This window comes from Venturia canescens, chromosome 6 (assembly GCF_019457755.1).
Source record: "Venturia canescens isolate UGA chromosome 6, ASM1945775v1, whole genome shotgun sequence".
In the NCBI taxonomy this organism is placed as follows: domain Eukaryota; kingdom Metazoa; phylum Arthropoda; class Insecta; order Hymenoptera; family Ichneumonidae; genus Venturia; species Venturia canescens.
In genome coordinates this window covers 22006130-22020877 of record NC_057426.1, presented here as the reverse complement: position 1 = coordinate 22020877, position 14748 = coordinate 22006130, and the positions used below count along the sequence as shown (strand labels likewise).

Genomic DNA, 14748 nt, shown 5'->3' with positions numbered 1-14748 from the left:
TATAAATAATAACAATTTTGTATTCAAAAATTCCATTTCCGATAATGAAAATGTTGATTGTTTAAAAGTTACTAGCGAGAATACAGATTTATTACACTTAAACACTTCAAATGTCGAAAAACGAATTTACGATAGTCAAATTTTTGAAAAATTGGAAGTTATGTACAAAACAAGCAGTGTCATGCTCCATCTCACTCTAGGGATACACTAGATCACGAAAAACATATTTCCGATAGTAAAAATATTAATATTTACGAAGATAATCATTCTAAAGGGTTTATTAGTAATTATTATGGCTAAATTAAACGTGTTATGACGGAAAAAACCGTTAAAACAGTCAAAAACGCATTTTCTAAATCCTGGTAACGCCACGTCGTTGTAGCGGCGAACTTCAGACGGTACCCGTACCTAGGACTCTAGACTTTAGTTCCCGAGTAATCCGTACGCGGCGAGTGGCGCTGAAAGCAGCCGAACTCGCGTAGCAACCGCCGAACGGGTACTTAAACTTAGCCCCCCTATTTCGACTTTTTTAATTTTTTCTAACGCGAATCGTTTGAGGGTCGTTTGACGGTGTTTGTTTGATCAAATAAAACGTTTGTTTGATCATAATAATTCTAAAAAACGAAATTGAAAATTTGAAAAAAGTTAGCCCCAATTTTTTAATATTTTTATAGTAGCAAGGTTTAATTAGGGTCAAATCGACGCGGAATCGTTTGACGGTGATGAATATACGTTTGTTTGATCACAGTTATTGTAAAAAGAAGAAAGAAAGACATTCCAAAAAATGTTTGATGATCGGCCATTTCACCCAGAGCAGTCAATCTCAAAAAATATCGCTGTTCTTCTAATTTTCACTGAAACCATTTTATAATCGTTTGGTAGTGATTGTTAGATCAATTGAGACATTTTTAAAAAATATAATCACTCTAAAATACGAAATTACAAATTTCGCTGATATGAATATATAGATATACGCACGTTTTCGTGGTTGCCCAGGTTGCACGTATATTGACGTGTTAGGTTATGATCCCCGAAGAGCTATTGGATGCGGAGTGCAATTCAATAAATGATGAATCATGGTTAATTAAAAGTAAATAGGGTAATTATCAGTGATGTGATTAATTAGTGTTTATTAATAATAATAATGGTCATAATTAATAATTCTTGAAATAATCTTTCATAAAAATCTTTTTCCTCAAGAGCGAGCCTCCAAAGTATCAGGAAATATCCGGCGATTTACAGAGCTGCAGTTTAATTGCAATCAGAGTTTTACCTCTAGTATTACTTCAGGAAAATCAAGTTCAACCTGGATTGCAAGGTAATAAAATTGACAAAATCATTCTTGTTTGTCATTTCTTTTGACAAATTTCATTCCCTCGTTATACAGTGGATATAATAACTTAAGCTCTAAGTATTCCAATGAATATGAGTAGAACAATGATATATATCAATCCGCTCTACGAGGGTAAAGAACAAGGGTGAGAAGTGAAGAACAAGATTGCCAAGAGAATTGAACAAGTTCTGTTCTAAGTTTTCAGGACGTCATCCTGGACGGACAAGCAGAATATAGATTCTTGCGTATTTGTTAGGAGGCGTTATCATCTTTCAATGGGGCGAGACACAAGGTCACCGTCTTCTGCTGCCTCAAATATTTTCAGCAAAGAGCTTCAATTTACGGTGAGTCATAATAAAAAGCTACCCCCTTTCATTGCAAATGACCGAAATTCTATTGATTTTCATTTCAGATTTATTTTGTTCGGGTTCACCACTGTCAGATTCTTTGGCACTGCGAACTATCACACCCAAAACCATGCAGGCTTGACTTTGCAAGAGATTTAACAATATATTTCACTAGAACGGTCCGGTCGCTTATAGAGTGGCAATATCTGTTTTTCAGTGGTTATGATAGGAATCTAATGATGACAGCGTTGTCGAACGTCCTTGAGCACCGTGTGACTAACAATGACACGAGATTGAACGAGATCACAGTCAAAGGTGAACAGATATTCACGGATTCGCAGATTTTTGGTTTTTTTTGGATTTACTTGAGTTTCAATGAGAAAAAAGTAACGAGTCAATTTTTTTACATAACGAAGGCGGCGTTAGAACGAGAAGCAAATTTCTCACGCTACCTTTTCAGTGGACTATCATTCCTGTGCTTGTCACAATTGTGAAATTTTGTAAATGAATTGTCGGCTGATGTGGAAGCAATTGCCGTGAAAAATGACACCGAGGTTCGTATTGTATTTTTTATCTTTTGTCAAATGAGAAATTGACTGAGTTATTATTTTCTATATTCATAAAAACAATTATTTTTTAAACGATGCAGGCTTTGGATAGCGGGAATGACGAGAACGGTGGAGACACGATACTTGATCCAGACGACGGCTCTGATTTACTTCGTAAGTATTTTCCGGCTCCTTTCAAACTGTTCATAAGTTTTGAACTTTCTATGTTAAGGAAATTGATCATTTTTCGGAAATCTAATTTTCAAATATTTGGAATTGAAGGTATCGTTGATGAGGATGAAGAAGAGGAGGATCTAGATCTGCTATAAGATTCAATACATCATAGAAATTTGAACCAGTATATCCAAGATTTCCTAACAAATTTCTTGTCGCAGAACTGCTTCCAAGCTTTCGTTGAGCATCTGACACCACCGGTTCTCACGAATTTGAATATAAACGCGAGTTATGCGTCAAAGAGTAATGATAAGAAATGAAATATAAATTAGTGAGTTTTTGCTCGGGCGGAAATGACCCAGCGAAAAATGGTTCAAAGAATCGTTTATTTACACTAGAGAACTGCTGATTCCATATTTTTCATCATTTTTACAGATCACAAAGCAGACCGCCATGGAGCAAGTGTCGTTCGTGATTTCCGTACAAGAATAAGCACCCGTGACTCCTTTACCGCTCCAGATTTGCCGGATGCCTTAAACAGTATTTTTCTTGTCCTCGCGAACATCCAGGAACCACCGATTGAACAGTCCACGGTCTCCGACGCCACGTAAACATCGACATAAATACAAATTAAAAAAAAAAAGAGTTATAAAAAACGGAAAAAAGTCAAAAAAAGACTCCAACTCGTGAAAGTTGAAAAAAACTTGATCTCATCCGCTTTTTTTGTCTACATAAGATTTCGACCGAAATCGTTGTTCGGTAACAGGAGAATCTATAAATCTATATACTGAGCTTAGTTAATCAATTTTTATCAGATAATGCGCTTTTTTCAATCTTCTTGATAATTTTTTTCTGTAACGACTCAATGACCGATTATATTTATTGGTAAATAAATTCCAGCTAGGCGTAAGCATCTATGTCGACAATTTCTATGAAAAATCAAATAAAACCTTTCAAATATTCATGAGAATATGGATTTGGAACAAAATAATTGATTTCAACTGAATACCAAAATTCTTGATCTCCAACTCCTTTAGTCCTCTAGTCATATTCGTGACAAATATTGGTTCTGGTGCTTCTCATTTTTTTTCTTATTTATTTAACAACAACATTATTAGTCGCAAAAAGGAATTTTTTTCGTGAGGTATTCATACATTTTGCACAATAAATATTGATATGAAAATTATTTCTTCCTCAGTTGTCAAATTCGCGAGGGAAAGAAGAGAAGAAACTCCTAATAATACATCGGTCCCCATTCATAATTTTGAACTATGAAAATGAAATTCGCCTCCTTTAACCGAAAATTTGTGTCTTTACAGAAATGAGGAAGTTCGTCGATATTATTATCGATTGAAGTTTCCGAATTTAGATTCAAAATTCAACGAAAAATTCGTCAGTATCATTAGAAGCAGGAAATAGTAAAAAAGGAATGTAAGTTTTTATGAGAATTACTCAATGCTCGAAACTTTGAGAGACCATTGTCGATTTTATCTCGAATGGAAACTTCGTTGAAATTTGAATCATTGACGTTTTTCTGGAAATTTTTTCTCGGAAGATCCGCTGTCAGGAGTTTTCGCCAGTCGTGTTTTCCCTCGAGAATTTTGAGCTTTGCTAGCCTTAGGAGGGAAGGAGTGAGGTCTTTCGGTGCTTTGCAGTCACGAAACCATGTAAAATTTGATAAAAAACTTTAAGGAGTTTCGGTACAGGCGATACAATGTTGCCATGCTAACCCATGCTAAAAAAATTAAAAAGTTCAGAATTGTATAAAATTTGGTGAACATATTCTTTAGTGCCAAATTTGACTATACAAATTTTTTAAGATTTTTCTTCTACACAGTTATCGAGTAATTGATCACTAAAGTTCACGTGTATAAGCATAGCGTTTCCATATATATAGGTATACATTCCGGGCATAAGAAATCTGCTTTAATGCGTAATTACTCGATAACTAAGTAGAAAAAAAATTTGAAAAAATTTGTGTTTTCGCACTTGATGTTGAAGAACATTATCACCAAATTTCATCAATTTCTTAACATTTAGACTTTTGTACCGAAACTCCTTAATTGCCATCAAAATATCTTTTTCTATAAAAATTTCAAATGTTCTCTGTAATTGTACTTTTTGCAGTACAATACAATGTTGTTATGTCAATGATGGTGATTAGATAACTTTTTCCCTCTCTACTTGAGAAAATATATATTACTCTCTTGACATTCCTCAAACTCATTACTTTAAATTCTTCAAAACTTTTTATTGTTGTGATGAAATTACATCTGTTCGTAACGTTTTCGACAATACGCCATATTACTACTCTAGGGGATTGTTTGTTGCAAATAACAAAAGTTAAAAAAATTAAGAAGATTCAAAAAGACTGAAAGATTATTATTAGAGCGAGGGACAACCGGGCAAAGCTAATATCAATATATTATGTTATTATATGCAGTTAATCACTTATACAGCTATCCACTTTTATAGTTTTCTTAATTATTTTTATTTATGCTTTTTCCATTTTATTATGTTCTATTTTGAAGTCCTGGCTTGGATTGGATGACTCCAGCAAGTCTGAAATTTAAAAAATGACTATAGGAATACAAAAGGATGATAGGAAAAAGTTCTTTCAAAATTCGATATAATAAATCAATATACTAATTTTTGAAATATACAAACTCATGATTTGCGAAGGATACAAAACTTCATATCATAATTTTCATTAAAGAGCATATCAAGTTGCAATATGGGGTCTCGTAATGCTCCGAGACGATTCTTCGCATCTATTGGGTGTATCAGAAAAATCGATCGGACTTCGACGAAATTTTCTATTTCCTATTTTAGAGTGATTATATATTTTTTAAATGTCTCAATTAATCTAACAATCACTACCAAACGATTATGAAATGGTTTCAGTGAAAATTAGAAGAACAGCGATATTTTTTGAGATTGACTGCTCTGGGTGAAATGGCCGATCATCAAACATTTTTTGGAATGTCTTTTTTTCTTCTTTTTACAATAACTGTGATCAAACAAACGTATATTCATCACCGTCAAACGATTCCCCGTCGATTTGACCCTAATTAGACCTTGCTACTATAAAAATATTAAAAAATTGGGGCTAACTTTTTTCAAATTTTCAATTTCGTTTTTTAGAATTATTATGATCAAACAAACGTTTTAATTGATCAAACAATCACCGTCAAACGACCCTCAAACGATTCGCGTTAGAAAAAATTTAAAAAGTCGAAATAGGGGGGCTAAGTTTAAGTAGCCCCGCCGAACTCGTACAAGCGGACGCGCGACGTTCGTGACGTCATTTGACAACGAACTTTTCATTCGAACGAGTGATCTCTGCAGAAGGAGAATTAAAAGTTCAAATTAAAAAAGGAATTGGAAATGAATGGGAACAAAATGACAGGTAATAATGAGTAATTCAAGCACAATGAAGGAGGAAAATAATGAAAAGTAAATGAGAATAATTTTGGAGGACGAGACGGGAGAAAAAGAGAATAAATCCAGAGAAAATTACAGGAAACATCGGGACAAGCCGACGAGACGCATCAACACAAACTGCTGCGGGTTTGGCAAAACACTTCACGCAACAAACGGGGGATGGAGCTGGACGATGGATTATCGAAGACAACAATGTAGAGATCGTTGAGGAAGGAATCCAACTGGAGAAAGATGACATTGTTTTTATTAGTGTGTGCAGTCAACCGAAACATAAGACAAGCAAGAAGAATGAGTCTACGCAAACCAGCAAAATAAAGAAGGATAAATCAGTGCAGACGGAATGGGTACTCCACGAAATTGAAATGGATGGCACTCGTACATCAAGCCGAGAAATGCTTCTGCACCATCTCGCGCGTCAGCATTTTTTTTCCTTGATTAAAGAGGAATTTAAAGTCCCAAGCATGATTTCTCCAATTCAAAACAATGGTGAAGCGAGGGAAGTAGGCGAGCAGTGGAAAGAGTGGAAGGTGGGAGAGTTTGTATGGGATATCGAGCAAGTGAGTAAACAACAGCATAATGAGAGCCAAGAAAAAATTGGAAACGACAAAAGGAAGGACGGTAAGGGTGACGAAATACCCATACAGATTATCAAGGATGGAAGCGAGGTAAATAACAATAACATCGATCGACAAAAGAAAGAGAAGAGAAAGAGGGATGATCACAATAATAATAAATCAGATGTAAAAAGGATGAAACAAGAAGATTTGGAAACACTGGAAGGGACAAGGTGGTTGAATGACCAAATTATTAACTCATACTTAGAGTTGATATGCGAGAACGATGTCATAGGTCAACGAGTGTATGCAATGAGCTCTTTTTTCTTTCCACGATTGCGCGTTAATGGATATCTGGCCATAAAAAGATGGACGAAGAAAGTGAATCTTTTTAAATTTGATAAAGTATTAGTTCCGATCCATCTCGGAAATCACTGGTCTCTGTCGGTCATTAATTTCTCCAAGCAGATGATCGTTTACTATGACAGTTTTGGAAGAGAAAACTATCAATATTTGGAGGATCTATTCAAATACCTGGTGTCAGAGGCCAAAGAAAAAGGAGAGAATGATTTGAATAGAGAAGAATGGACCCTCGCGGTAAAGAAAAGCATTCCGAAACAATCAAATGGATATGATTGCGGGGTGTTTATGTGTATGTTCGCTAGGTACGAGGCAGCGAATAAGAATCTCGATTTCTGTCAGGCCGATATGTCTCGTATACGTCAACAGATTAAAAGGGAGCTTGAAGGAGGAAGTCTCGAGACATAGCTGAACTGTATTTTTGTAAAAAACTATTTTTATAATTGTTTAATAGGGAGGGATCTCAATATCCAATATTATAATTCGAACGTTAATAATTATAAAGGAATAAAGGACGTTTTATTTTGGTTGATGTAGTCCGTGTTTCCTGTGTTTATTTACCGTCCAAACATGAACCCTAAAACCTGGAAAAACATGCGAAAAACATTCTATCGATGGTCTCCGCGCCTAAAAAGGAAAAATAAATTAGTAAAAATACTAAATCAAATTACAAAAATGTAGAAAAATCACTTACGACAAAGAATTGATGTCCTGGATGTCTCTGCACCTAGAAAATGGAAGTTTGATTAATAAGTGATAAAAATAGATTGTAAATCATGAAAAATTACTTACCGATGAGTCCGATGTCCTGGAGTCCGTGAAACTGAAAAAGAAAAACAAAAATGATTAGAAAGTAATAAAAAAATAGCTATAGAATGAAAAGAATACTTACCTATCTGAAAAAATTACTCCGGAAAACGCCGAAAAACCTAGAAATAAGAAAAAAGAGGAGAAAAGGAATAAAAAAAAGGGGAAAGGAAAATGGGGTAAAAGAGATTAATGAGAAAGTAAAAGGAGAGAAAAGAGGAGAATGGGGGAGAAATGACAAGGAAATGGGGTAAAATGAATCAACGTAAAATGAAACAAGGGGCAAGAGGAATTAAGGGAGTACGGGAAGTATGGAAATAGGGTACAACTGATTATAAAAAGGGAGCGTGAGTGTAAGGGTGGCATAAAAATAGAAAATGAGATAGAATAAAAAAAAAAAAAAAAAAAAAAAAAACCTGAAAGTAAAAGAACATAACCTGTAAAATAAAATAAATCTGAAAATAGAAGAACATAACCTGTAAATAAGTAAATAAACCTGAAAAAAATGATGAAAACCTGAAAATAAAAAGAAAAGGGGGGATAAAAACAATAAAGGGAATGAAATAGACGAATAAAGAGGGAGTGGGAGTAAAAAGAGATAAAAGGGACGAATAATAAGGCTACAAGTGAAAGAGGGGAAAATATGAACTAATGGAGAGACAAAAATAATAAAAGTGGGGTAAAATGGGCGAATGAAGTGCGAGAAGGAACTGAGAAAGGTAAAGTGGGGTAAAATGGACGAATGAGGTGCGAGAAGGGACTGAAAAAGGCAAAGTGGGGTAAAATGGACAGAAATAGAGGAGTGGGGGAAATGAAAGGAGTGGGGATAGAGAATGGGTATAAAGGTCGGAGCAGCAGGCTCTGGAGCGTCATTCGAGCCTCTGTCAAGCTTCAAACAACACCTGGAGCTACCCAAGCGATTGGACGACATCGGGAGCTCTACCTAGTTACTCAAAGCGACTTTGATAATCTAAATCTTTACAACTACCAAGATGCGAATCGACTCAGTGATTCCTGGAGTCCCAACGCCTTCTCCATGGCCAGCGACCTGGGAAGGAAGTTTCGAGATCATCATACTGGAGTTCCTTAACCCAACAAATTTTTCCTATACAACTCTGACAAAATTTGAGGAGTTGTGTGCATTCGAGGAGCAGTTATTCACCGACATCGCAGAAAGAAACCACTATCCAAGGGTTTATGCTTCCATCGACCGAATATACGCGGTCGTCAGTCAAGAAACTGCCTACAGAGGGAAATTGGTCGACGTGGAAGATGGAGAAGCTACCTTACTGCTTATCGATAGAGGGGTTACACTCATGCATCCGGTTCATGAGCTTCAGAATCTACCTCATCGATATGTCAACGTGCCTTCTTTCTGCACGAAAGCATTCATTTCGGGAATCAGGCCATTTTATGGAAACAGATGGGAGATGACCTGCAGCCTCCATTATCAACGGAAGCTGGTTGATCAAAAAGCTAGAATCACTATCATCGGCGATCATCCTACGAAGAAGGGCCACGAAGTTCACCTTTTCATAACACCTCAACGGGTCAATCTGGGAGAAAGCTTGGTCAGGCACCAATATGCTCTACCTGGCGAATATCGATTCAGCCTTCAGGACGACGTAAAGTGTGCAACGCCTGAAGAAATACAAAGATTGGCGAATGGAGAGCAACTACAGGAGCCTTTCAATCCTATTGCGGCAGAGCTGAGACAACTAGAACATCTGCGACTCCTAGACTTGGAAGAAGAACAAATGAACGAGGTCAATCAACTCCGCTGATGGAAGACAAGCTGAAAAACATCAAGATCATCGAGAAACCTGCAAATCATCATCTTCAAAACATCATCGCCCTGTCCTCCCTTTATCCCCGAGTCAAAATTGCATTTTTAAATTGTCTACGGTCCCAATCCCATCTCCGGTTTTCGAGAATTTGAATTTCTGTATTTTTTTTTTCTTCTTTTTGTTTTGACTCCTTAAACGAGTTTATGAGAACAAAAAGCATCGTTTCAAAGATCTTTTTGTTCTGGGGGGCATTTGAGACGTAACACTCGCGTAGCGGCCCGAGCCCGCTCGAACTGCTAGATACTACGCATGTGAAAAACATCGCGGCGCGATGACGGGCGTGCGACCCGACCGGCGGCCATCTTGGCTACTGGCACAAAGGCCCGAGCGAGCCGGCGGGCAACGCACTGAACGGCGCCACAAGCCCCAAATTCGAACCAAAATTGTATTTTTATTTTCAATTATTCCCAATCCTTTTATTAATTAATATGAACGTAATTAGGGTCAAAATGACGGGAAAAATGGCAGCTATCCGAGGAAAATAATGAAAAGAATAAAATTGGTAACAAATTTGTATAGTTTCAAATAAAAAGAAACGCGAGCTCACAGCGCATGCGCAGGCATAAGCGTCGATGGGCTACAGGACCCGAACGTGACTTTTTACGATTTTTCAAATAAAATTAAAGTAAATGATATTAAATAAAACAATGAAGCCAAATCGCTTAAATAATTAAACAATAAGAATTGGCATTGAAATTTCATTATTTTTAAGTCGTGTAGAGCGGAAAATTAATCAAAGCGGAATTCGGCGCATCGGGCAAAATAGCGATCAGCCAATAGCAAGGCGCGAATTAAGGCAGCGAGCCAATAGGGAAGCCCGTTACAAAAGAATGCGCAGAACGCGTCCGAAACTGAGAAATTCGGCGTTTGAGAGAATTTAGAGTGGGGAACGGGGTATAAGAGTCGGTGCACGGCTCATTCGGTAGGCAGTTCACCCTACCTCTAGAACCAACTCGGATCTCCTAGAAGAACTAGCAGACTCAAATAGAAAAATACACTCTATTCTGATATAACCTAAAATCCTTTTTCCTATTATTCCTTTGGATGCCTGGGGTATTGGTGAGACTCGGCGACGTATCGATCCCGTAGTCCAGGGTCCATTCCACATAACCTATAATTTCCGAATTTTGCTGCACGGGGCATTGGTGAGACTCGGTGACGTATCGATCCCGTGGTCCGTGGGCAAAATTACCTAACCTAGTGAATGCTCAGGACATTGGCGAGACTCGGCGACGTATCGAGCCCGTGGTCTGGGGTTCACATCCTAACCTGTCTTGTGTTTTTGAGCATTGACGCCATTCGGCGACGTTTGAGGCCCGTGGTCAAGCACAAACTTTCCACCTAGCATTTTTGGGTTTATTGAGAATAGAGGCGGTAAATAAATGATTTTATGATTAATTATTATTAAATTCAAAATTGTTTCATAATTTATCCGATTTGGTTGGGTCGAACGAATTAATTAGCATTAGAATTAAATAAATCAATAATCCGCACCCCATTTGAACCATTGTACGACTCCAAAGTCAAGATAAATCATCTAATCAAATTATAATCGATTATAACAAATAACAAGCAGATAAAAGCGTTGATTCAAGAGGCAGCGGTAAGACTAGAGTTTGTATAGCATCCAAGCGATCACAAATTGAAAAAAATTGTAAAAACAAAAGCGTACAACACTCTTGAATTTCTAGGAAGCGTAAGAATTCAGGGTCAAGCGGTTAGGATTACAGGACACATCGGTTGTCAATTAGTAGTGTTGCGAATTTCATTATTTTTTGTTTGTTTTTTTTGTCTGAAAAATCTCATGCAAGTGGAAAGGAGAGGCAATAGAATAAGCAGGGGCACGATAAACCATAAAGCGTTCTTTATTGTATAAACAAAAACAAAAACAAATTTGAAAATTCAATCGACAATTTCATACAGTAAAACGCTCCGTTTTTCCGGGTCTTTCGAGTCTTCTCTCGCCTGACTTGGTTAAACAACGCGGACAGACAAAGATTAAAATTAAAAAACGCGTATCATTTTTGTAAAAACATAATTAAAATTAAAAAACGCGTATCATTTTGTAAAAACATAATAGTATTGTTTAATAAATTCATTTTGTTATCTTATCAACACAATTCTTGTCTCTCGTCTCGTTCATACCTGCTCCTTTTGAAATTAAGGTAGCTCGAACCGACGCGTGGCGGCGTTCAGGCCGGGTCGGCAAGAGCGATACGTTACAATAGATATGTAAGGACATGTATGTACATAGACTCGCTGAAACGCTTCTTATATAATGCTTAGGCTACGAAATAAATTCACATAGGTGAATCTCTGGAACACTTATTTACAAAAAACTGCAAATGCATTTCCTGTCTGAAAGCATATTTTTATACAAATAAAATAATAATAATTCACCCACTCGCAGAGGATAAACCTCGTATTGATTATTGTCATCAGAAAATCCGCGAGGTGAAACCCGATATCTTCATCCGGCGTAGCGCGACAGTACAGCCTATCAAAAGAATTAATTACGCGAATTCACGCACAAACAAAACTAAATAATTTTGCTTTCCAAACTTACCAAAATTCATACGTCGACACTCGTCAACCCTGACCCTTCACTCGAGTCCTTTTTTACGACCCTTTCTTTCCAACTTTTCAAGGGTTTTTCCCAGCAAAAAGAAAGGACTCTAGAAAAAAACTTCTCAAGAGTCTCTTAGGCGAAGTCACGCACATGCCAGATGCGACAGTCCTCGTCAAAACGCTGTACAAAACTTCCTGAAAAACGCACAAAAAATTAATCGTCAAATGTTAAACAATAAAAGAAAATATGTAGAAAAGCACACTTACCGATGAAACTTCGCTGCGCTCCGTCCAAATCATTGTAAACACCCGTAGAGATCCTGCGAACAAAATAATATTTATAAAACAACAAAATAATTAATTAAATAAACAATAATTGTACTTACCAACCCGAAATTTACTCACCGTTGGATCCAGAAGAACCTGAAAATAGAAAATGGCAATCAATCAATAAAATAAACATCGATTCGTAATTAATTAATAAACAACCAATTAATTGTTATAAGAAGATATTAAATATACTTACACACCCGTTGTATCCAGAGAAAACCTAGAAACCATAATGAGATAATAATCTTAGAATAAATAGTAAAAACTCCAAATTTTGACATCAAGAGACTCGGTAGAGTCTCGGGACAAGTACATTGACAGCCCTGTCGTCTGCTGGCCCGAGGCTCTCGCCGAGACTATACTTTCTCTGAATAAAACGATTCGCGGCGGTGGGGGTAAAATTGGCATGTGATTTTCTTTAATTGCGAAGCCTATGAGTTATGTACGACTTTGAAAATTGAACTTTCAGCTAATTGAGAAATTCTCTATCGAATGAGCCCAAAAACAGCATTATTGGTGGCGTAATTGCTGAGAAAAAACTTTGCACGGGCTCAAGATTATGCAAAAGTTACCAACACATTCAAAAATTTATGTGTCTGTATATTATAGTATAACACCATCAAAGGCACTTTGATGCTATCGAGTTTCTGATTGGTTGGATCTGACGACATCCATTTTTAGACGTTGTGATTGGTTGTTGAAATTAGTTGTTGATGATTGGAAATCTGACGTCAACTTCATAACGTAGCACACGGCGCAGCACAGCTGGTAACAGCAGTCATAAATTCGATCGATATACATATATATATGTACAAACCATGTGTCAGTTTTTGATCGCATGAACAGAGTTTCGACATTACGAAGTGCGTGCGGGATAAATAGAAAAATAATTTTCGTCATCTAAAGAAGTGCATATTACTATTTATTTTGTTAAAATTTGTGATATATTAAACCGGTATCAAAGCGGCCGCGTAAATGTAGTCTGTGATGTGTGTGTGAAAAAGAATATAAAAAATGCGCAATGCATATGTCAACGAAACTTTTCAAGATTTCATTATTTCGTTCGATTGGAAATAAGTGTTGACTGAAATAATCCTTCAATTAAACCAAATTACAAAATATTGCCCAGTGCGAATATATCGTCACTGGCGTGGTTATATATCATGTGTAAATAGGTTATACATACGAATAAATAGAACAAAAACACACGGAACTGTTAGAATGATATTAGAAACTTTACTTGAATAAATGTTTTCTAATTTATTTCCTGTGTCAACATTATATATAAACATTCCCATATTTTGCTTGATATTCAGTTTGGCTCTGCCCTCTCCGATCCTTGTTTTCACCCCATCAGTTTGCAGAGGATCGATACATATTATTAATTCGTTCCCTAATATGTGTCCTATGATTTTCTACTCCTTCTTCATGATGATTGTGGTAACATAATTCGAGAGGTTTCTAACCATAATCTTGAATTGCACATTTTGTAAATCAGATTTTCAAAAAAATTTCTGGTCTTGGTATAAGTATAGTTATTCTTTTTCTACTTGGTCTATCGAGTGATAAATTTGGAAACTTGTTCCAGAAAGCCTTTGGAGACTTTTTTCTGATGATATGAAAAGTCGTATCTTCGGAATGTAGTGGGTAAACACAAATTTTGACAATAGAACTTATGAAATGACATGTGTGTTGAGTATTCCCACTTTGCAAACTGCAAATGTGGAATTAATAGTGAAATGATTCATTATGATAAGTCTGCAGTTGCTCAGTTTTGGATACGATCAAATATCATGCCTGCCAACATCTATGGAAATATACAGAATTTCTGAATGCAATGTGCGCTATGTCATTTTAATGCAACATCATGACTTTTGACAACTTTTCATTATAATGCTGTAGATTCAGATCATTGAAATACAGCGAAAATCTGCAAACTATACAATTTATATACTGTGCCATTCATTTTACATTTTGACTCTAACCGTAACATATATATGAAGTAAAAAATTGATTATAAAAGTCTTCAGTTGCTCATTTATCGATAGATTTGAAATTGCTGTCTTCGAAGCTCATTGCGCAGATACATTGAACCGCAGCAGATACCTGCGAACTCTGAAATTTCTGTGGATAAATATATACATCCATAAAAAAAACTTTAAAAATATTTTCTTTTTAAATGGTCAAAAAAATGATTTTATAAAAAAAAATACAGAACAATTCGAAAAAATTTGCACAAATCTTGAAAAAACATTATCTGTAAAAAAAACTAATCTGTATCTATTTTTTAAAGTGTCAAAAGAATCAAATAACAAGTAAAAAATAAAAAACCGAAAAATCGCGCTTGTAATCATTTTGGAAACCGATGCCTCATTCTTCTTATTTGATTCGAACAGCTAAATCAATTGAAAAAAATTCCATCTATTTTACGTGCAG

The 14748-nt window shown here is 36.1% G+C and overlaps 1 protein-coding gene across 5 annotated transcripts; it reads left to right on the top strand.

Annotated features, from left to right (window-relative positions):
• Window positions 1-892: 892 nt before the first annotated feature.
• On the top strand, window positions 893-3372 carry LOC122412384 (uncharacterized). 5 transcript variants are annotated; one of them, XR_006261337.1, is made up of 8 exons: window positions 917-1099; window positions 1201-1318; window positions 1532-1677; window positions 1746-1995; window positions 2068-2234; window positions 2330-2402; window positions 2511-2733; window positions 2838-3372. XR_006261337.1 is itself a non-coding variant. In XM_043421858.1 (5 exons), exons 3-5 carry the CDS (start codon window positions 1609-1611, stop codon window positions 3011-3013), a joined length of 495 nt encoding a protein of 164 aa, XP_043277793.1. In that variant the 5' UTR covers window positions 893-1099; window positions 1201-1318; window positions 1539-1608; the 3' UTR covers window positions 3014-3372. The 5 variants fall into 5 exon arrangements, 2 of the variants coding, with proteins under 2 accessions (XP_043277793.1, XP_043277792.1); XR_006261336.1 differs by having other exon boundaries at window positions 965-1099; window positions 2097-2234; window positions 2511-2705; XR_006261335.1 differs by having other exon boundaries at window positions 965-1099; window positions 2097-2234.
• The last annotated feature ends 11376 nt before the right edge of the window (window positions 3373-14748 follow it).